Genomic DNA, 21,720 nt, shown 5'->3' with positions numbered 1-21,720 from the left:
GCGGGGAAGACTGTTATTCTTACGGTTGTCGATAGGTTCTCTAAGGCGGCTCATTTCATTCCCCTTGCTAAGCTTCCTTCTGCTAAAGAGACGGCACAAATCATCATCGAGAACGTTTTCAGAATTCATGGCCTTCCGTCAGACGTCGTTTCGGACAGAGGTCCGCAATTCACGTCTCAATTTTGGAGGGAGTTTTGCCGTTTGATTGGGGCTTCCGTCAGTCTCTCTTCCGGCTTTCACCCCCAGTCTAACGGTCAAGCAGAACGGGCCAATCAGACTATTGGTCGCATCTTACGCAGTCTTTCTTTTCGCAACCCTGCGTCTTGGTCAGAACAGCTCCCCTGGGCAGAATACGCCCACAACTCGCTTCCTTCGTCTGCGACCGGGCTATCTCCTTTTCAGAGTAGCCTCGGGTACCAGCCTCCGCTGTTCTCATCTCAGTTCGCCGAGTCCAGCGTCCCCTCCGCTCAGGCTTTTGTCCAACGTTGCGAGCGCACCTGGAAGAGGGTCAGGTCTGCACTTTGCCGTTATAGGGCGCAGACTGTGAGGGCTGCTAATAAGCGTAGAACTAAGAGTCCTAGATATTGTCGCGGTCAGAGAGTTTGGCTCTCCACTCAGAACCTTCCCCTTAAGACGGCTTCTCGCAAGTTGACCCCGCGGTTCATTGGTCCGTTCCGTATTTCTCGGGTCATTAATCCTGTCGCAGTTCGACTTCTTCTTCCGCGATACCTTCGTCGCGTCCACCCGGTCTTCCATGTCTCCTGTATTAAGCCCGTTCTTCGCGCCCCCGCTCGTCTTCCCCCCCCCCCCCCCCATCCTTGTCGAGGGCGCACCCATCTACAGGGTCCGCAGGATTTTGGACATGCGTCCTCGGGGCCGTGGTCACCAGTACCTTGTCGATTGGGAGGGGTACGGTCCTGAGGAGAGGAGTTGGGTTCCCTCTCGGGACGTGCTGGACCGTGCGCTGATCGAGGATTTCCTCCGTTGCCGCCAGGTTTCCTCCTCGAGTGCGCCAGGAGGCGCTCGGTGAGTGGGGGGGTACTGTCATGTTGTGTCTTGTCTCTGTCCTTTCCCTTCACCCTGTCTCCCTCTGCTGGTCGTTGTTAGGTTACCTTTTCTCCCCCGCTTTCTCCCAGCTGTTCCTTGTCTCCTCTAACTACCCATTCACCCCGTTTCCCACCTGTTCCCTTTTTCCCTCTGATTAGGTCCCTATATCTCTCTCTGTTTCTGTTCCTGTCCTTGTCGGATTCTTGTTTGTGTTTGTGTTTCATGCCTGAGCCAGACTATCGTCATGTTTGCTGTAACCTTGTCCTGTCCTGTCGGAATCTGCCGGTCTATCTGAGCCTACCTATGTTTGGTTATTAAAGAAGCTCTGTTTAAGTTAGTTCGCTTTTGGGTCCTCATTCACTCACTTAACACGTACATTTCAATGTACGAGAAAACAATGTACTAAGCAAATGTCAAATTAGATTTTTGCCAAATTACAGTACGACAGACCACGTATTCACCCTGCACACCCTAATTGACAAACTAACAAAACAAAGGCAAAGTCTTCTCATGCTTTGTTGATTTCAAAAAAGCTTTTGAGAATTTGGCATGAAGGCCTGCTATTGAAATTGATGGAAAGTGGTGTTGGGGTAAAAATATACCACATTATAAAATCCATGTACACAAACAACAAGTGTGCGGTTAAAATTGGCAAAAAACGCACACATTTCTTTCCACAAGGCCGGGGGGTGAGACAGGGATGCAGCTTAAGCCCCACCCTATCAACGAATTGGTGAGGGCACTAGAACAGTCTGCAGCACCCGGCCTCACCCTTCTAGAATCTGAAGTCATATGTCTACTGTTTGCTGATGATCTGGTGCCTCAACCATGGAAGGCCTAAAGCAGCACCTAGATCTTCTGCACAGATTCTGTCAGACCTGGGCCCTGACAGTAAATCTCAGTAAGACAAAAATATTTGTGTTCAAAAAAAGGTCCAGTTGCCAGGACCACGAATACAAATTCCATCTAGACACCGTTGCCCTAGAGCACACAAAAAACTATACATACCTTGGCCTAAACATCAGCGCCACAGGTAACCTCCACAAAGCTGTGAACGATCTGAGAGACGAGGCAAGAAGGGCTTCTATGCCATCAAAAGGAACATAAAATGTGACATACCAATTAGGATCTGGCTACAAATACTTGAATCAGTTATTGAACCCATTGTCCTTTTTGGTTGTGAGGTCTGGGGTCCGCTCACCAACCAAGAATTCACAAAATGGGACAAACACCAAATTGAGACTCTGCATGCAGAATTCTGCAAAAATATCCTCTGTGTACAACGTAACACACCAAATAATGCATGCAGAGTAGAATTAGGCTGATACCCACTAATTATCAAAATCCAGAAAAGAGACGTTAAATTCTACAACCACCTAAAAGGAAGCGATTCCCAAACCTTCCATAACAAAACCATCACCTACAGAGAAATGAACCTGGAGAAGAACCCCCTAAGCAAGCTGGTACTGGGGCTCTGTTCACATACACAAACAGGCCCCACAGAGCCCCAGGACAGCAACACAATTAGACCCAACCAAATCATGAGAAAACAAAAAGAGAATACTGAGCAAACTAGAATGCTATTTGGCCCTAAACAGAGAGTACACAGTGGCAGAATACCTGACCACTGTTACTGACCCAAAATGAAGGAAATATTTTAATTATGTACAGACTCAGTGAGCATAGCCTTGCTATTGAGAAAGGCAGCCGAAGGCCGCACACTGCCCACAAAATGAGGTGGAAATTGAGCAGCACTTCCGACCTCCTGACAAATGTATGACCATAGAGACAAATATTTCAAAGATTTCGGGAAAATAAAATCATTACAACACTATATATAGACATAATATGACATAATATTAAATATCTTTATACTTTTGGAACTTTTGTGAGTGTAATGTTTACTGTTAATATTTCATTGTTTATTTCATTTTTGTTTATTATCTATTTCACTTTCTTTGGCAATGTAAACATGTTTTCCATGCCAATAAAGCCCCTTAAATTGAAATAGAGAGAGAGAGAGAGGCTGAGAGAGAGAGGCTGAGAGAGAGAGGCAGAGAGAGAGAGAGGCAGAGAGAGAGAGAGAGGGGGGCCAGGTCAGAACTATCCATTATAGAAGCTGTCTGTCAGTTTTCAGCTGGTCATTGTGTATTATATATCTGAGAGAATTGTATTACTGTATCACTGCCTGCTGAGGTTTAGCTAGGTTGACATTATATGATAGGTCAGACATAGGCTGAACAGGGAATAAGACAGTTATTACACTACTTTTACACTGTACTTTTACTCATGGCACCCCCAGGCCATTAACTCTATAAAGCGGTTTATGTTTTTGTATATGAAAGCTATTGAAGACACATGGAGTACTCTACTACAGACTGAACCGGTTGTTGCTCCCTGTCCTCTGTCACAATAATATCTGGAGTTGAACTTAATATGATATTGACACAGCAAAGTCACTATGATGTCTGGTGTGATATTGACACAGCAAAGTCACTATGATGTCTGGTGTGATATTGACACAGCAAAGTCACTATGTCTGGTGTGATATTGACACAGCAAAGTCACTATGATGTCTGGTGTGATATTAACACAGCAAAGTCACTTTGTCTGGTGTGATATTGACACAGCAAAGTCACTATGATGTCTGGTGTGGTATTGACACAGCAAAGTCAATAAGGTTAACCTTTCCTCTCCTTCAGGGGGGTTTGACATCTGACAGGTTTGTGTATCAGAAACAAAAAGACACTTCATTTTAACTCACTTGTTTAAATTGTATTTTTACATAAAACCCAACATCTTTATGAATCCATTTTAATATAGCCCTAATTCCAATTTTCCTGTAACATTCCATGGTCATTACCTATTAGTCACAAGAGTGAATGCTCTGTTAAGTGTAGTGAAAGTGAGAGTAGCCTGGTGAGTGAGAGGGAAGAAGGGAGGGAGGGAAGTGGAGGGGTGAAAGATAGAGGTAGGGAGAGAGAGCAGCTAGTATAGTCTATCTATGCATACAGACTGACCGTCACCGTGGTGGAAACTTCAAACAGCCACACATCTGCTCCTAGCTTTGTCTGGCACGGGGGCTGCCGAATCGTCCGGTCGATCCTTTTCTAGGGAGTGAGTTAGAAATCGTTTAACTGAATGACTTGGCAAAGATGGATACTTAATACGGAACATCTGTTCGTTGGTTAAATGTATGGCTGGTTAATTAATGGTTACACTCTGTGGCAGTAACTCAGTACTAATCAGGCGAGGAAGCATCGCCGCGAGCGCAGGTGGTAAATCCAGGTGAATGAACCAATAATTGGTTCATGAGGACCGGGATTTGATTTATTATGGTGGACTCACGGATTTACTATGACAACTAAGAGCAAGTCGATGAAACTGAAGCTGCGGCGGTGTTTCAGTGAGACGCTGCGCGATTCCACGTCGAAAGCCTGGGATCTACTATGGAAAAATGTCAGGGATCGAAGACTCGCAGGTCAGTCTCCAAAAAGTATCGGTGTAGTATTGAATACACACAATATTTATTTGATTTTATTTGTTGTAAGAAAATACCCATTCTTAATTTTGTTATATTTAAAAAATATATTTGACAGATTTTAGCACAGAACGGTTTCTAACATGGTTTTTATTAAACAAGTAGTTTAATAAGCCCACTAAATTACAAATCTGGCCGTTGTAGTTAATTTTCTAATCACAATGAACCAAGAGAATGTAAAGGGGAAATCAACAGTTGTTAGATTCATTGACTCTTAAAGAATATATCTTATAAATGCCTCATATTAGCTTTGTTCAACTGCCACACCGCATCAGAACCCAACATATAGGCAGGCTTGTTTTGCTGCAATGTCTGTTAACAAAGTTAATGTCAACAAAAACGATATAGCCTCAAAACATGGTTACAACTATAATTGATATCATGGATGGTCAGTCCTTGCATCCATAGCTCAGTCTATGTGGCCATTTATCCACCCCCATCCTCAGCTTTTTAACTAATCTGGGACGGGGACAACGCGTTGTTATTGTTTCTACTGCTGATTGGTGCTTTAAACTATTCATCATACCGCTCATTGGTTGTTTGACACAGGCAGCACAATCCTGATCTTTTTTTCACGAATTGGTCTTTTGACTTTTCACGTCAGATCTTTTTCAGCGATGATCTGATTAGTCAATAGACCAATTAGTGGAACAAAAATATCAGAATTGGGCTGCCTGTGTAAACGCAGGCTATATGTACAGAATACATTCTGCACAGTTGTCCTCATAATTAGTCTTCTACAATACCCATTAACACGTGTCCACCAGGTGTACTTACCTTAGTGTCACATGGGATTTACTTCCCTCTTAATTATTCGTTTGTTTAAGGATCTTCTAATTTACAATAATAATTAGAATTTCCCAAAACAATTTATAATACGGTTTGACTTCTTATTCGCTGCTGGTTGGTTATAATAATTAATTTGGATTAAATTAAAACAATATCACAAAATATGTGAGTAATGTTCTCACGTGTAGCACCAAAGCAAGACCCATTATTATCCCAATGTGAATTGAAGCTAAGCATGTAGGTGAGGTTTGAAACTGTGAGTTAGAGTCCAGACCCCCTACTGTCACTGCTGCTGAAGGCTGTACTTAATGGTTATAGGATGTTTCCTCGATTAGTTTGCCTCATAATTCAAATGTGAAGATTATTCATCCCAAATATCATTCCCTATATAGTGCACTACTTTTCACCCAGGGGCCTATACGGTTCTGGTATAAAAAAAAGTTGTGCACTATACAGGGAATAGGATGCCATTTGGGACATCCACTGAGAGTTATTTCCTTCAGGTACCTTTCTGTCAGAGATTTAAAATACAGCTGGAGCTGCTTGCTGGGAGAATGATATTTTATTTTCGAAGGAGCTCCTGAAGCTTGGTCTGTGTGTGTAGAGAGCCAAGTACACCACTAGGTGGTGCCAGTCAAATTATCCATACAGTAGGACAGCCCAGTAGTCTAGTAGGTTATGAAATAACTGAGAGGGATTCCATTCTCCATCTGTATTTCACTGTTATAATTATGTGATGTGATGGAAGTTGCCCTCAACTGTCCCTGGAGATTGTAAATGAATCAGATTGGTGTCAGTTCTGTCTTCTTATTGCATCACTATGGGCTGGGTTTCCTGGACACAGTCCTAGACTATATAGCACTTTCAATGGAGATTTTCCATTGAGTTTGGTTTTTAGTGCAGGACTGGGCTTCATTTGTGTCCGGGAAACCACCGCTATAAGCATATTTTATTGCTACACTATACTGTAGGTGCTATGTGTGATCATCCTTCACAATATTGTCTTTGTCTTGTTTTAGAAGCATGTCTATCTCTGTTTCTGTGTATTTAATGTTGTTTAAACCCTGCCAGTCCATCTCAACTGTGCAGTACTGAGACACCTCTCTGATTTAACTGCCTTTAGAGCCCTGTGGCTGCATTGTTGCTTCATTGTTGCTGCGTTGTTTGAAAGGTTGACACATGAATCCAACATTCTATTCCATATTTGTATCCTGGTGATATGCCATGGTGCCATGCATCTAGCAGCCCAGCCATTGGACCTCCTCCTAGCCTTGGCCTGCTGTGTGTTTAGAAGCACTCTAAACAATGAGGGGCCGTTTGTGGGCTGGGCTTGGCTGGATACAGCTGAGTGTCTGGCCTGTGTGTGTGCATGCGTCGATCAGACCTGACTGACTGGTGGTCTATTGCTTTTAACTGTCATAATGAGTCATAATTCTAACACATCTATTACATTTCTAGGAGACCACTGTGTACAATAACCTCTTTGGCAATGGTCTGGTCATAGAGATGCCTGTTGGTTGTGTTTTTACTGAGGAGGTATTCTAACATCTGTTACATGTCCTATAATCCAGCTCCATGAGAAGACCTGGCTGACATTGAGGGTCGTTTAAGCAATAAGGCCTGAGGAGGTGTGGTATATGGCCAATATACCACAGCTAAGGGCTGTTCTTATGCATGATGCAATGCGGAGTGCCTGGACGCAGCCCTTAACCGTGGTATATTGGCCATATATCACAACTCCCCGAGGTGGTTACCAACGTAATTAGAGCTGTTTTGTCATACGGTCTGATATATTAGGCTCATATTCGGTCTGATATACCATGGCTGTCAGCCAATCCGCTTTCAGGGCTCGAACCACCCAGTTTATAATGAGGGATATAGGCTCTCTTCAGTTAGCACCTGCTCTAGAACATGTGCTTGGCATGAATAAGAGACTCCCAGACAAGACTGCGGTTGCTGTGTCCTCAAAGTGAAAGCACCTGCTACAGTCATATCTGTCCTAGGGTTTCTCTCTTTGAAATGTCCTCAGTTCTTAGAATCAAAGAGGACATTCCTACTGCAGCCCAGCATCAGACCCAGTCTAAAGGGTTGATTATTTAGATCATGGGGTGGAATTCATCCGTCATTCTGAGGCTACCACAGGACAGGAGCCAGACCAAAGCCAGAGTCATGCAGGGCTACCAGCGTCTATCTCTGAGTCACTCGCCACATCAAACCAGACCAGAGCCTAAACATTTACCCATTTGACTCTATTCTCTGATCAGTCCTGGTTCCAGCCACCTAGTAATACTACTTCCAACCTATCACCACAGAGCACCTATCACCACAGAGCACCTATCACCACAGAGCACCTAGCATCATGTAGCTCAGACTACAGGAACGCTCAGAACAGTGCAGCCACCCAACACACCAGAGACAGGGACCTCCACCCCCTCAGTGTGTGTGTGTGTGTGTGTGTGTGTGTGTTTAACAGTAGAGTCAACCTGAACAAACAGCTTATCCACAGTGTAACAGCTCCTGGTGTAGCCAGTCAAAGCCAGAGGTAGTGCATGAAAGCATGCAGAGGGTTGGGGGGCTCTGAAGTGAGCTAGGGGTGAATGGTGGTCTTTGTTGCCCTTGGAGGGTCCTACCAGCCAGAGGGACAGGGGCTGTTTGGCTGCATCCCAAATAGCACCACCCTATTCCCCATATAGTGCACTAATTGTGACCAGAGCACTAAAGGGAATAGGGTGCCATTTGGGAGGCTGTTTATCTTGGTGGTGTGCTTACTAGCAGCCCCAGTCCCAATCCTACCCCTGTCCTGTTCTAGTCCCATGTGGAGCCCTGTGCTGCAGGTTACACAGGCAGGCTGTGTGTTGAGAGGGTGGAAACCACCAGAGTGGCCCGCTGTGACGGGGAGTGAGTGGGTCTGCTCTGTTAGGATGTGGACTCTATTTTAAATGTGAATGATGACTTCTGTTGTTCCATTCTATTCCAAACGCAAAAACACTACTGGAAAGTTATCAAGTCTCAATATATACTTTTATTACTATTTAGTTTAAACTTCACTGTTGAGAACTGTATCTTATCATCATATCTCATTCTCAAGTGTCCAAGATCTGTTTAGTGCTCTAGAGAGCAGAAACAGTCTGACACTCGGGCTATTGTAGTGGGGCTGTTTTAATGAACCATAAAGCTTATTAGGGTCTGTATTAACCAGTACCAGTAACCACCTTATTAGGGTCTGTATTAACCAGTACCAGTAACCACCTTATTCGGGTCTGTATTAACCAGTAACCACCTTATTAGGGTCTGTATTAACTAGTAACCACCTTATTTGGCTCTGTATTAACCAGTACCAGTAACCACCTTATTAGGGTCTGTATTAACCAGTAACCACCTTATTAGGGTCTGTATTAACCAGTGTAGAGTTGAGATTCATTATAATCCAGGTGTTTAGGCTCAATGGTTTCTTCTTCACAAGGTGCCACAGGCTTCCTGTCCTGTTGACCCCCACTGTGAATGGAGATGGGCGGGGAGTGGTGTTGGAGTATGGGCGTGGGAAGGGGCCTGGGGGTGGAGAGGGGGTTGTTGTGGAATGGTGGGGGTGGGGAGGAGATATTAGCATTCTCCCTCTCTTCATTCTTTTTCCTCTGTCTACTCAGCATGGCAAAGAGACTCCCTTATCCTGACTAAACTTGGCACCTGTGTGCAGGTCCACTCTCCACAGCGTAGGATTGTTTTGGGCAGGGCGGGTCCTAACAATACTGTTTTTCTAAGCCCTCCCATTTCCTCCTCTCTGTCTTGTCCTCCTGCCTCCCTCCTCTCTGTGCTTACTCAGTTCACAGGCATTCTTCTGGTATTTATATTTCCCTCCAGACCAGTGTTCAGGCGTTCAGTCGGTTCCTTTCCCTCTCTCACACACAGACACTGGATAGAGCTCAGCAAGGTGGGCAGTACTCCAAGTACTGATCTGCCACTGGCTGCTGTCCGGTCACCTGACCTGGAGAGGTGTAGTGTTGTGCTGGCACTCCTCCTCCCTCCCCTCTAGCCTCTCAGCTCTCCTTCCGAGCCCCAGCCTTTCAGATCCCACTGGGCTGCTAGCGCCTGGATGTGAAGCCTTCTGCTGCTGGATCCTGTCTGAGAGAGTGTGTTTATCGGTCAGGGGCCAGTGTAGTGTGTGTGTCAGTCAGTCTAGCAGTGCCAGTGCTGTAGTAGTAGTCATGTACAGGGATCTGTCTGACAGAGACTCTGAGCCCCAGGGGCCAGGCAGTGAGTCTCTGGGCAGCAGTATGAGTCAGGACAGCCAGGACTGTCTGGGCAGTATGACTCAAGAGAGCCAGGATATCTACCTAAGGATGGACCACCACCGCCGTCGCTCCGGATACCGCCTGGGACGCATCATTGCCCGGCAACAGCTACTCCGGAGGATAGCTGGAGGTAGGAGGAGGAGTGATAGCTCTGGTTCAGGGTGTTATGTACTGTTTGCTGACAGCCTTAAGCTTCAGCAAGCCGCACATAACACCCAGGACTAGAGCTAGTTGAGTAGATACTGTAGTAGGAGTGGTGGTGGAAACTCTGTTTGAGAACTTCTGGACACTCATAGTATTATGATGGTGGATGTTGACCATATGAAGGCTGGTGTAGACAGACATTGTGAAGGACAATCAGATAGTTCCTTGTTCCTCTGAAGTTCAGCGACAGGGAGCCATAGTCTGTCATGGTTATCTAATCAGCCTATAGCTTGATCTAGCAGCAGCCCTGCTCTGCTAGTGTGTGTGAGGACATGAGCGCTAGCTAGTGTCTGTCAGTGTGTAAGGACATGGCAAGGTGCTGTACTCTGTCAGCCAGGAAGTAACTCTAGTGTTGCTTAACGTAATAACACATTTAGCAAGCTGTGTAAAGGGTGACTAATATTGTTGTTCTAGACTAGCACACCACAGTGTTCCTACATACCAGAGGGTTGATTATGTGCACAGTTCCCTAGGTATGTAAGACATAATGTGTAATTTGGTGTGGTGGCTGTGTTGTTGTATTGATCCTAAATAAGATACGCAAGTTAAGGCAACAGCACAGGAAGTGCAGTGTGTTGGTAGCATGACACGCTATTCCTTATCAGCCCCACCTGAACCCTGATAGCTGACCTACAGTACCTTCAGAAAGTATTCACACCACTTGATTTGTTCCACATTTTGTTGTTTAACAGCCTGAATTTAAAATAGATTAAATGTAGATTTTGTGTCACTGGCCTACACACAATACCCGATAATGTCAAAGTAGAATTATGTTTTTAGAAATGTTTACAAATTAATTAAACATTTAAAGCTGAAATGTATTAAGTCAATACGTATTCAACCCCATTGTTATGGCAAGCCTAAATAAGTTCAGGAGGAAAACATTTGCTTAACATGTTACATAATAAGATGCATGGACTCTGTGTGCAATAATAGTGTTTAACATGATTTTTGAATGACCACCTCATCTCTGTACCCCACACATACAATTATCTGTAACGTCCCTCAGTCAAGCAGTGGATTTCAAACAGAGATTCAACTACAAAGACCAGGGAGATTTTCCAATTCCTCGCAAAGAATGGCACCTATGGTAGATGTTAAAAAAAAGCAGACATTGAATAAGCATGGTGAAGTTATTAGTTACACTTTGAATGTTGTATCAATACACTCATTTTAACTTCAAAGATACAAGTGTCCTTCCTAACTAATTTGCCAGAGAGGAAGGAAACCACTCAGGGATTTCACCATGAGGCCAATGGGAACTGGATTAACAACATCGTTTTGTTGGATTTGCCACAAACAAAACACATCACTGAGTACCACTCTTCATATTTTCAAGCATGGTGGGGGGTGCATCATGTTATGGGTATGCTTGTCATCGGCAAGGACTAGGGAGTTGTTTAGGATAAAAATCAATGGAATAGAGCTAAGCAAAGGCAAAATCCTAGAGGAAAACCTGGTTCAGTTTGCTTTCCAACGGACACTGGGAGACAAATTCACCTTTCAGCAGGACAATAACCTAAATCACAAGTCCAAATATACACTGGAGTTGCCTACCAAGATGACATTGAATGTTCCTCAGAGGCCTAGTCACAGTTTTGACTTCAGTCGGCTTGAAAATATATGGCAAGACTTTCTAGCAATAATCAACAACCAACTTGACAGAGCTTGAAGAATTCTTTAAAGAATAATGTACAAATACTGTACAATCCAAGTTCTTAGCGATATACCCAGAAAGACTCACAGCTGTTCGTGCTCATACACCTGCATTGCTTGCGGTTTGGGGTTTTAGGCTGGGTTTCTGTACAGCACTTTGTGACATCAGCTGATGTAAGAAGGGCTTTATAAATACATATGATTGATTCTCGCTGCCAAAGGTGATTGTCTAACATGTATTGACTCAGGGGTGTGAATACTTATGTAAATTAGATATTTCTGTAGCTCATTTTCAATACATTTGCAAACATTTTGAAAAACATGTTTTCACTTTTCATTATGGAGGTATTGTGTGTAAGTGAGTGAGAAATAAAAAACGATTTAATCCATTTTGAATTCGGGCTATAACAAAATGTGGAATAAGTCAAGGCTTATAAATCATTTCTGAAGGCACTGTAGCAATACAATAGAGGAACTAACAAACTGATTAAGCAATAAGATATATGTGCATAGAAGATAATGTCCCTGGCGATAGCCAGCACAGTAAGCAATATGAATGAGTTTATGGTCAAACAATGACTGACTTGACCTTCAGCCTTCATTACTCTGCTGCTGTTATCTGCTCACAGGATTAGTCAACTGTGTGTGTGTGTGTTCCCTGGCCTGGCCCTGCCTTCAGGTCTGTCATTAGGGTTCTATTATGTCCAACATGAGTCCACAGAGAGAGTTTGACCTGAGAGGAGAGGAGCTGCAGTCCATCCCTGTTCCTCCCTGCGTCTTTTGTCTTTTACCCAGAGTGCTGTGGATGGCTTACCTGGGGGTGGAGCATGTTTGGGAGAGGGGGCATGCATTACAACAGAGGTGATACAGTATAGGTGGGTCTCCCCTCCTCCTCCCCCTGCAGGTGTGAAAGGCAGGCTGTGGGCCCAGAAACTGGATCGAAGCTTGGCCACATTTCACCTCAGAGTAGAGCAGAGAACTCTCCATCAGTCAGCAGTAAAGCCTCAGGAAGAGTTTAGTCCTCATTTAGTCACTGTCCCTGGCAGGAGTCAGAATATACCCTGCCTGTATTCTCAGCGTGACATAGGCAGCTGGCCTCTAACATCTCAGAGGAGTCAGTGGATTCATGTTTAGCTGTTTCTGTGGACCGACAGACAGATCGACAGATAGAGAGGCGAGACACCGGTGTTATTGTTGTTTGACTGATTGATGCAGCTAGACTGTGTGGTTCGGTGGAGGTATGTTTCGACTCTGTTTCATGTGGAGGTATCGTGATGATCTTGGGTAGAGGAGGAAGAGGCCTGTAGAATCATGTGTCTGGGTCTGACTGCTCAGATCAAAGCTGTCTGGTGTGTGTCAGCTATTTAGGTCAGAGACGATGATAGCAGAAAATATGGTATGTTGTCGTATTGGATGTAACTTTTATTTTTTGTTCACATAAGTCTAATCCTTATATGACTCATGGCTGTCACAGTCATGGAAAGGATCTTAAAGGTTCTCTCTGTTGAGAAGATAACCGTTTTGTTCCTGCTATAAACACCTATTGTGTCTTAATTCAACATATAGGAGAAGGCATTTACTTTGTGTAATCATATTCTTAGGCTTAGGGTTAAGAATAGAGATTGCCAACCCTAGAAACTTAATATTTGCTTTGTCCTTTGTAAACCTCACACATTATTATTCACTTGTAAGGCATGTATAAAATGAATAAAACAAATACTGATATTGTATGAAAAAGATATGGAAAATTATATTATTTTGTACTAATACAATTGCTCAGAGAAAGTAATACAAAAAAATCTCAAGATATGGGTCAAAATGATCGGCACCTCTGTTGTCAATACTCCAGCATCCTCCCCTTGTGAGGATAACGACGCTGAGCCTTTTTCTCTAATGTTTTATGAGATTGGAGAACACATTGGGAGGGATCTTAGACCATTTCTCCATACAGAATCTTTCCAGATCCTTGAAATCATTCATCCTTCTTATGGACTGCCCTCTCCAATTAAAACCACACGTTTTCAATCGGGTTCAAGTCTGGGGACTGAGATGGCCATAGCAAAATGTACATTTTGTGGTCAATTAACCATTTCTTTGTGGATTTTGATTAGAGCTTGGGGTTATTGACGTGCTGGAAGATCCACTTGGTAAAGTTCATGATGCCGTTGACCTTGACAAGGGCCCCAAGACCAGTGGAAGCAAAATGACCCCGTAACATCAAAAATCAACCACCCTATTTTACTGTAGGTATGAGGTACTTTTCTGCATATGATTCTGTTTTGCAACACCAAACCCACCACTAGTGTGGCCAAAGAGCTCTATTTTCATGTCATCTCACCACAGCACCTGTTCTGATCCAAGTGCCAATGCCTTTTATCAAACTCCAGGCAGTGTGGGCGGCAGGTAGCCTAGCGGTTAGAACGTTGGTCCAGGAATTGAGAGGTCGAATACCCGAGTCGACAAGGTGAAAAATCTATTGATGTGCCCTTGAGCAAGGCGCCATACTACTTTGGCTGACCCTGTAAAACAACACATTTCACTGCACCTATGTATGTGACAATAAAACATATTTGTTTTGTATAAAAAAAAACACAATTTCTTTTGCTCATCATTATCAAGGGGTCAAATAATTCCAGTCCCCACGGTACATCATAAAGGTCTGACTTTGTCCCCAGAATGGAATTTCATTGAACTTCATTGATCCATCGAGATGTCACAGGCTTTACATAACACATTACAAACATATAGGGCTGGTTTCCTGGACATGGATTTAGCGTAGTCATGGACTAAAACGCTGTTTCAATGGAGATTCTTCATTGGGGGTACTATGAATGCACTGACCTTTTTGTCACAGACAGTGGTGTTAGAGTCTGTCCAGTGAACTGACCTTCTCCATGCCCTGTTGTGGCCTGTCTCCAGCTGACCAGCTCCATTGACATAGCAGGCGAGGAGAGGGCGGGACTGTGCTACCACATCTGGGTTCAAATACTATTTGAATCATTTTAAATACTTTATCTCTGCTTGATTGAGCTTACCTGGCTTAATGGACCAATAGTGCAGAAAACCTGCAAACCTTGTCTATCATATAGGCTAGAACAAACGCTCAAAGTATTGGAAACATTGCAAATATTATTTGAAACCAGGTCTGGGGGTTACCCGGCCATAGTGACGGGTAGAATAACAGACTGTGGGAGGGAGTGACTGGGAGCTACTGGGAGTTTGTATAATTTCACCCCAAATTCCAGGGAAGCTTGTCCAGCGATCTTAGTCATGCTTCCCATCTGATGGCATTGCAGAGACACTCCAGCTACGGATGTGTGGGAGTGTGTGTGGGTCCTATTCAACTGCTGTAGCCATACCATACAAGTGAGTTGCTACAGTGTACGGCATTCCCAAATCCATTATGCATTATATAAATGTTAGGCAGATTAGGCCTATAGAGCAGTGACTGTAGTCCAATATCTATCAGGTTTTTCCTGCCCCACAGAGTGAAGGAATTATCCAGTCTTTGACTCTGCAGCAGGGAATGAGGATGAGGCCAGCCTCACTGCAGCAGGGAATGAGGCTGAGGCCAGCCTCACTGCAGCAGGGAATGAGGATGAGGCCAGCCTCACTGCACCAGGGAATGAGGATGAGGCCAGCCTCACTGCAGCAGGGAATGAGGATGAGGCCAGCCTCACTGCAGCAGGGAATGAGGATGAGGCCAGCCTCACTGCAGCAGGGAATGAGGATGAGGCCAGCCTCACTGCAGCAGGGAATAAGGATGAGGCCAGCCTCACTGCAGCAGGGAATGAGTATGAAGCCAGCTTCTCTGCAGCAGGGAATGAGGATGAGGCCAGCCTCTCTGCAGCAGGGAATGAGGATGAGGCCAGCCTCACTGCAGCAGGGAATGAGGATGAGGCCAGCCTCACTGCAGCAGGGAATGAGGATGAGGCCAGCCTCTCTGCAGCAGGGAATGAGGATGAGGCCAGCCTCACTGCAACAGGGAATGAGGATGAGGCAAGCCTCACTGCAGCAGGGAATGAGGATGAGGCCAGGTTCTTTCCAGCAGGATGTGAGGATGACGGATTTGGAACTCAGCCTATGTGCACGAGGGAAGAGGCCTGGGTTCTATTCTAGAGGAATGTGTCTCTTTCCTGTCAATATTACTGCAGCTCAACTCTGTCTCTCTAGATCTGTACACCAGACTGACTGCATCTCTCCCTGTATCTGCTGCTTCTGCTACTAAGGCAGTGGAAAAACCCAACACTTCACACCCAAATGTAACTATATAGGCCCTCTGTGTCCAATTCCCCTGTACTCACACACAGACCCTCACACACGTGCTTGTCCGCCCCTTTCCCCCCCTCTGCCAGTACACACTACACCCTCTGTCCACAGTCAATGACCTTTTCATGCCACCATGGAGGGACATTTCCTGCTCGATTCTTGATTTGCTTACTTGAATTCCTTGCTAAATTCCTCAGTCTAACAAGTTATTTTAATACTAACTCCAAGTTGCTTGGAGGTTGTTCTACTGGCAAACCCATTCTAAAATAATCTGTCTCCACAGAGCAGAGAGGAAGCCAGAAGATTGGTCAACTGCTCGGTCAGAGCTAATGCAACAGTCATTGTTAGATCTCTAGCGTTGATCATGTCTAGAGTAGTGGACATTGGGGCTTTGGACCTGGTATGTTAATCAAGACTAAATTCCTGAGAAACTGTCTGCATATTTCTATATCTTTAAATCTCTACCTATGTCTATATCTATACCTGTATCTGTAGTGGTGATATACTATAGATGGCTGCCTGGGTTTTAAAGACTGGCTGAAATGGTGCTTTACTGTGGTAGAACACTGAACCATGACGAAAGGCTGGCTCGCTGACACCGTTTGTTTTCATGTCTTCACTGAGGGGTCTATGTTTGGTACGGGTCTTCCTGTTCAGTCTGACCTCCGAGCAGACCCCCGAGCCTGACCCTCCAGTGACCCTTCATAACAGCCCTCTGACCCCCCCTGTGAATCTCTTGTTGCAGCCAGGGGCTCCATTCTCTCTCTGTGAAGACCATTAGCTCTCTCCCTCTGTCTCAGGGCTCAGGACACTGTTGGCACCTGACCTACTGGTAGGAGTTACAGCCTGGCAGCTGTATTGTAATATCCTGGAGTGAATCTGTCTGTCTGTCTCCTCAGGAGGACTGTGATAACTAGCAGTGTGGACTGAAGGTGCAAGGTTGTTGTGTACATTACATGACTTGGTGGTTGTGTACAGCAGCTATATGACTTGGGTTATTATGTATCATAGAACCAGGCTCCCGGCCTGCTAGATACCCCGATGAGCCCCAGTAAAATACAGCCATGTTGATCATATTAATGATACCTTAGCAGGAAGTAGCCTATTTCATCTCCACGTTTACCCAGAGGTCCAGAGTCATGATGAAATGCTCGATCATGTACACATGGTCTAATACTCCAGTATGTATTTGTGGTACAGAATAGATGTGTTCTGTTGAATGGGAAATTCCATGAGGACCTATTTAAGTGACCATCACCATGGAAAACTTTTAAACACGTGATCCTCAGAGTGTCTTTGTCCCACAGGGAGGATCATGTTCCATGCTGCTTAGTGACGACACAGACTGTAAATCTGTATGACCACATCACTGGTATGCAGATGTCACAGTCAGATCTCATGACTATAGTAGAGCATGGTGCTGCCTCTGATGCTGATGTGCCTAGCCTTGGGCGCCCAGGTTTCCAAGGTGACGTGAAAGCCTGTGACAGAGCCTACGTTGTGCCCTACTCAACACGACCCTGATGGTGGCAGACCAGGACTTCTTATCTATTTCTATAGGGAAAGTGATGTGACGCACAGGCTACGGCCCAAATGATAACCCTGGTCCCAGTTAGCAGCACTCCTGCCTCTCCTACAGCCTGTGTGTCTAACCTGACAGCTGTCATGTGCAGACCAGCCCAGTCATAGAGCAGGCTAATGATTGACTACATACCTGATATCCAGTGTAACGATACACACAAGTCATATATTAACAGAACCAGGCTGGAAAACTCTCACTGCTCAGCTCAACTCAAAGGTCAATCACATTCCTGAGGGGAAATGCTCAAATAATTCCCCAATACAAAGTGGCACAAATCAAGTCAATAACAATGTATATAATTAACACATATCTCAGTAACAGTTATTGAAATAAGGCTTTATTAAGATTATTTATTAACTGAGGACTGTGATTGTGTCTGTTGAAAGTGAAGTCCAGAGCTCTGTTGATCTTTACATTAACCTCAGCTGGAGTGTGTGTTTGTATTTGTGTGTGTGTGTGCGCTTGCGTGTGTGTGTGCATGTGTGTGTGTGTGTGTTTGAAAATAAACATGGTGTTTTCATGGCAATTCGAGTGGAATAATATGTTAGATGAGAGGTTATTGGTTGTGCCTCCTGGTGATTCAGTAGCCTGTAATCAATGTTCCACTCGGTTTCCTCAGGTCACTGGGTTCATCCAGTCTGCTGCCCTCCTCTGGTATTAATGTGTAACTGCACTACCACATGGCGTGTGTGTGTGTGTGTGTGTGTGTGTGTGTGTGTGTGTGTCTCCTCCTAGCCCTGTCTGTGTGATAGCTGTGGTTCTGGGACAGAGTTAACAGAGTCTGTTTGTCTGTCAGTAATTCATGATGATCTTTCTCCAGTTGTATTACACAGCTCATGGAAAACCAAATGACAGTGTTTGCTATGCTATCAAAGACAGGAGAATTACAGTATACAGGCTTACATTATGACAGGGAAACAGCATTGCCAGAAACAAACATTATATTACCTTGTGTACGCACGCACGCACGCACACACACACACACACACACTGCTTATAATAGGTGACTGATTTACAGAAGGCTGCTGTCAAAGTGGAGCACATGCATGTCCATTAGCAGGAGGACAAGGTTACTAACTACATAGAACCCAGCTGTGTTACAGACTGCACTGGAGAGGGAGGGGGAGGAAAGGGATAGGGGGATAGTGGCATCTGATAAATCCCAGAGCAGACAGGACTGAGGATGGAAGGTAGGAGGGGAGAGAGAGGGAGAACAGAGAGAGAGAGAGAGACATTCAGTAAGGCTGTTGTAGTGGTGGCAGCAGTAGCAGGAGGACAGCCAGGCTTGCGGTGGTGTGGTGTGGGGACCATCTCGCTCTCTCTGCCTGGAGTCTGTTTCCTCACCCTGTATCTGGACCCAGAGACCCACCAATGCCAACAGGTACCTCTCTACTCTCTCTCTCTCTCTCTCTCTCTCTCTACAGCCTGCCCTGTACAGTACCTCTGCCACAGGTATTACACCTCTCTACTCTATATCTCTCTGGCCTCACACAGGTCTGTGGATTTGTCATGCTGATGTTCAGTTGAAGAAATCTGCTCTTTGTCTCGTAGACAAAAAACAACAGAAGGTAAAAAGGCTGTTTGATGTTATTGTTCCTCTGAGAGAAGAACTACTGAGTCATTAAGAAGCTAGTTCTTATGTCACTATTCTGGAACTTAGTCATCTGGTATGGGAGTGTTTCTATGTCCTCATGCTGAACTACTAAGATTATCTCTTAACGTTAACAACTTACGCTCTGGATGCATCCCGACTGGAATCATATTCCCTACATAGTGCACTACTTTTGACCAAAGCCCTATGGGCCCTATATAGGGAACAGGGTGCCATTTGCGCCATATGGTCTGATTTCTGAACAGAGAGGAGGGGTGGTGTTGGTACACAGTGTGTTGAGAGGGGTGACAGACTTGTTGAAATGAAAAAGGAAATCTCCAAAAGCCAGAGTTGATGTTTTTCTCTCCTCCATGAAGGGCCTCCAAGATAGCTGTCAAAACAACTTTAGCATGTGTGGGAAAATGGTCCTGGTCCAGCGCCTGGAAGTGTTTATGTAGAATTTGGGGCTGAGGTTGGGGGATGGACTGGAGCTGAGGGCTGGGGTTATAGAGCAGGCTGGGGTTTGGGGCTGAGGTTGGGGGATGGACTGGAGCTGAGGGCTGGGGTTATAGAGCAGGCTGGGGTTTGGGGCTGAGGTTGGGGGATGGACTGGAGCTGAGGGCTGGGGTTATAGAGCAGGCTGGGGTTTGGGGCTGAGGTTGGGGGATGGACTGGAGCTGAGGGCTGGGGTTATAGAGCAGGCTGGGGTTTGGGGCTGAGGTTGGGGGATGGACTGGAGCTGAGGGCTGGGGTTATAGAGCAGGCTGGGGTTTGGGGCTGAGGTTGGGGGAAACACTGGAGCTGGGGGCTAAAGCTTGAGAGTGATCACTGTATGTCTTTCGTTAGCATGCATGGCGGATTGATTTGTGTTCTGTTTGGAGCTGCTGGCTGAGTGGGGCAGAGGTGTGAGGGGCTGTGGAGAGTGTAGAAGGACAGGATCTGTAGAGGTGTTTTCTCAGCCCTGCCTGGGGCCATGATGTTTCCTGATACAGACCTCTCTTCCAGGACTTGAGAAATGTGTTCATGTGGGTCAGGGTGAGGTTTAGATCTGGGCAGTACTATTGTCAGGAGTAGAGGGGAGACAGGAACACCAGTACCCTGTGAGACCAGACCACTGCCCCATCCTTCTCTCAGCCAGGAACAGGTCTGTAAATCACAGTGGTGGTTGAAGAAATGGAAAGCCCTGGTATAGCTCTGAGATTAGGACCAGTCTTCACTGTGTAGCAGCACTGATTTAGAACATATGTGATGTCTGCCTTTTGAAAACAACTTGAAGTAACACCCCATGTCTTTAGCCCCCTGAGGAAACATTATTCTAGAAGGTTCACTGGGTTTACACTAAAGGGGCAGCAGCCATGTAGGGAAGTCGGAGTCAGAAGGGGTTTTTACATCTCTGTGGGCAGTGGATGTTTTGGTGCTGTTGTCTTAGTAGACAGTGGTAGGTGTGTGAGTGACTGCCCAGGTATGTTGTTGTATGTGTCTTGTGTAGTTGAGACATAGTATGTGTCACTGTGTTGTCTAAGGTAGCTATGGTTCTAACAGCATTGGAGGTCTGCTCTGTGCTGGGTGAAAGGTTTGGTGACTATGTTGGAAGATTGAGTTAGTTTAAGAGTTGTTATCCTGCGTGATGAAAGGCTGGTCTTTCTGGGTGATCTTCTGAGCTGTTCCACGGGGTGAATGCAGTGTTGCTACAGCTGTTCTTCTTTCAACTCCATACCAGAGTATCTTAGCGAAGCTGGAGTGGAGCGAGATTCCTAAAGGCTGGAGCGTCAGCCTTCTCGCCAGCTCCAATTTTGTCTCGAGTAGCACTCACCTCACCAGCTCAGAGGATGCCCGGCCCAGCATGCATTTGTAGTCTACTTGTGTGCTGCTATATCCCCTTGCTTTAGCTACTGTCATGGAGTTCGCTAAATATTTTCATGAAGAAACTGATAAAACACACAGGTGCTAAATCAATGTGACTAAATCAATGTGACAAAGATGAGGACCAAGAACAAGAGAGGGAGTGAGGTGATGTAGTGTCCATAAATAAATAATCATTGTGGAATCTGAAAAGAAAGGTATCCTGAAGCATGATGGTGTACATACTACGTGCACATGCTAAAGGAAAAGAACGAGGTGGATAGATAACTAAGTGTGTCATTGTAGCAAAGTATTTATGAACTAAACATCAGATCTCTTAAATGTTGCGTTCATTTCCGTTTTATTATCTACACAATAGGCCATAATTGATTTTGACTCAATAGGCCATAATTGATTTTGACTCAATAGGCCATAATTGATTTAGACTCAATAGGCCATAATTGATTTTGACTCTATAGGCCATAATTGATTTTGACTCTATAGGCCATAATTGATTTTGACTCTATAGGCCATAATTGATTTAGACTCTATAGGCCATAATTGATTTTGACTCAATAGGCCATAATTGATTTTGACTCTATAGGCCATAATTGATTTAGACTCTATAGGCCATAATTGATTTAGACTCTATAGGCCATAATTTATTTTGACTCTATAGGCCATAATTGATTTTGACTCAATAGGCCATAATTGATTTTGACTCTATAGGCCATAATTGATTTAGACTCAATAGGCCATAATTGATTTTGACTCTATAGGCCATAATTGATTTTGACTCTATAGGCCATAATTGATTTAGACTCTATAGGCCATAATTGATTTAGACTCTATAGGCCATAATTGATTTTGACTCTATAGGCCATAATTTATTTTGACTCTATAGGCCATA

At 44.8% G+C, this 21,720-nt stretch overlaps 1 protein-coding gene across 6 annotated transcripts in view; it reads left to right on the top strand.

The window, feature by feature from the left end:
- stard13b (StAR-related lipid transfer (START) domain containing 13b) overlaps positions 1 to 21,720 on the top strand; it is a 98,842-nt gene that overhangs the window by 45,453 nt on the left and 31,669 nt on the right. Inside the window, exons 1-2 of one of the 6 annotated variants that reach the window (XM_021587780.2) lie at positions 18,371 to 18,758; positions 18,872 to 18,945. The exons of 2 other annotated variants lie outside the window; for them this stretch is intronic. Coding sequence is in view for 3 of the 4 variants with exons in the window: in XM_021587773.2 (XP_021443448.2) it covers positions 9,580 to 9,796 (217 nt within the window). In the remaining variant the exon portion in view is untranslated. Of the gene's footprint in view, positions 1 to 4,060; positions 4,529 to 9,419; positions 9,797 to 18,370; positions 18,759 to 18,871; positions 18,946 to 21,720 lie in introns of those variants that run through there. 3 more of the 6 variants (XM_021587774.2, XM_021587773.2, XM_021587777.2) reach the window with 3 other exon arrangements.

The sequence above is a fragment of the Oncorhynchus mykiss genome, chromosome 27 (assembly GCF_013265735.2).
Source record: "Oncorhynchus mykiss isolate Arlee chromosome 27, USDA_OmykA_1.1, whole genome shotgun sequence".
Lineage (NCBI taxonomy): Eukaryota > Metazoa > Chordata > Actinopteri > Salmoniformes > Salmonidae > Oncorhynchus > Oncorhynchus mykiss.
The sequence above is the reverse complement of the archived record's forward strand: the minus strand, read 5'-3'. Positions and strand labels throughout refer to the sequence as shown.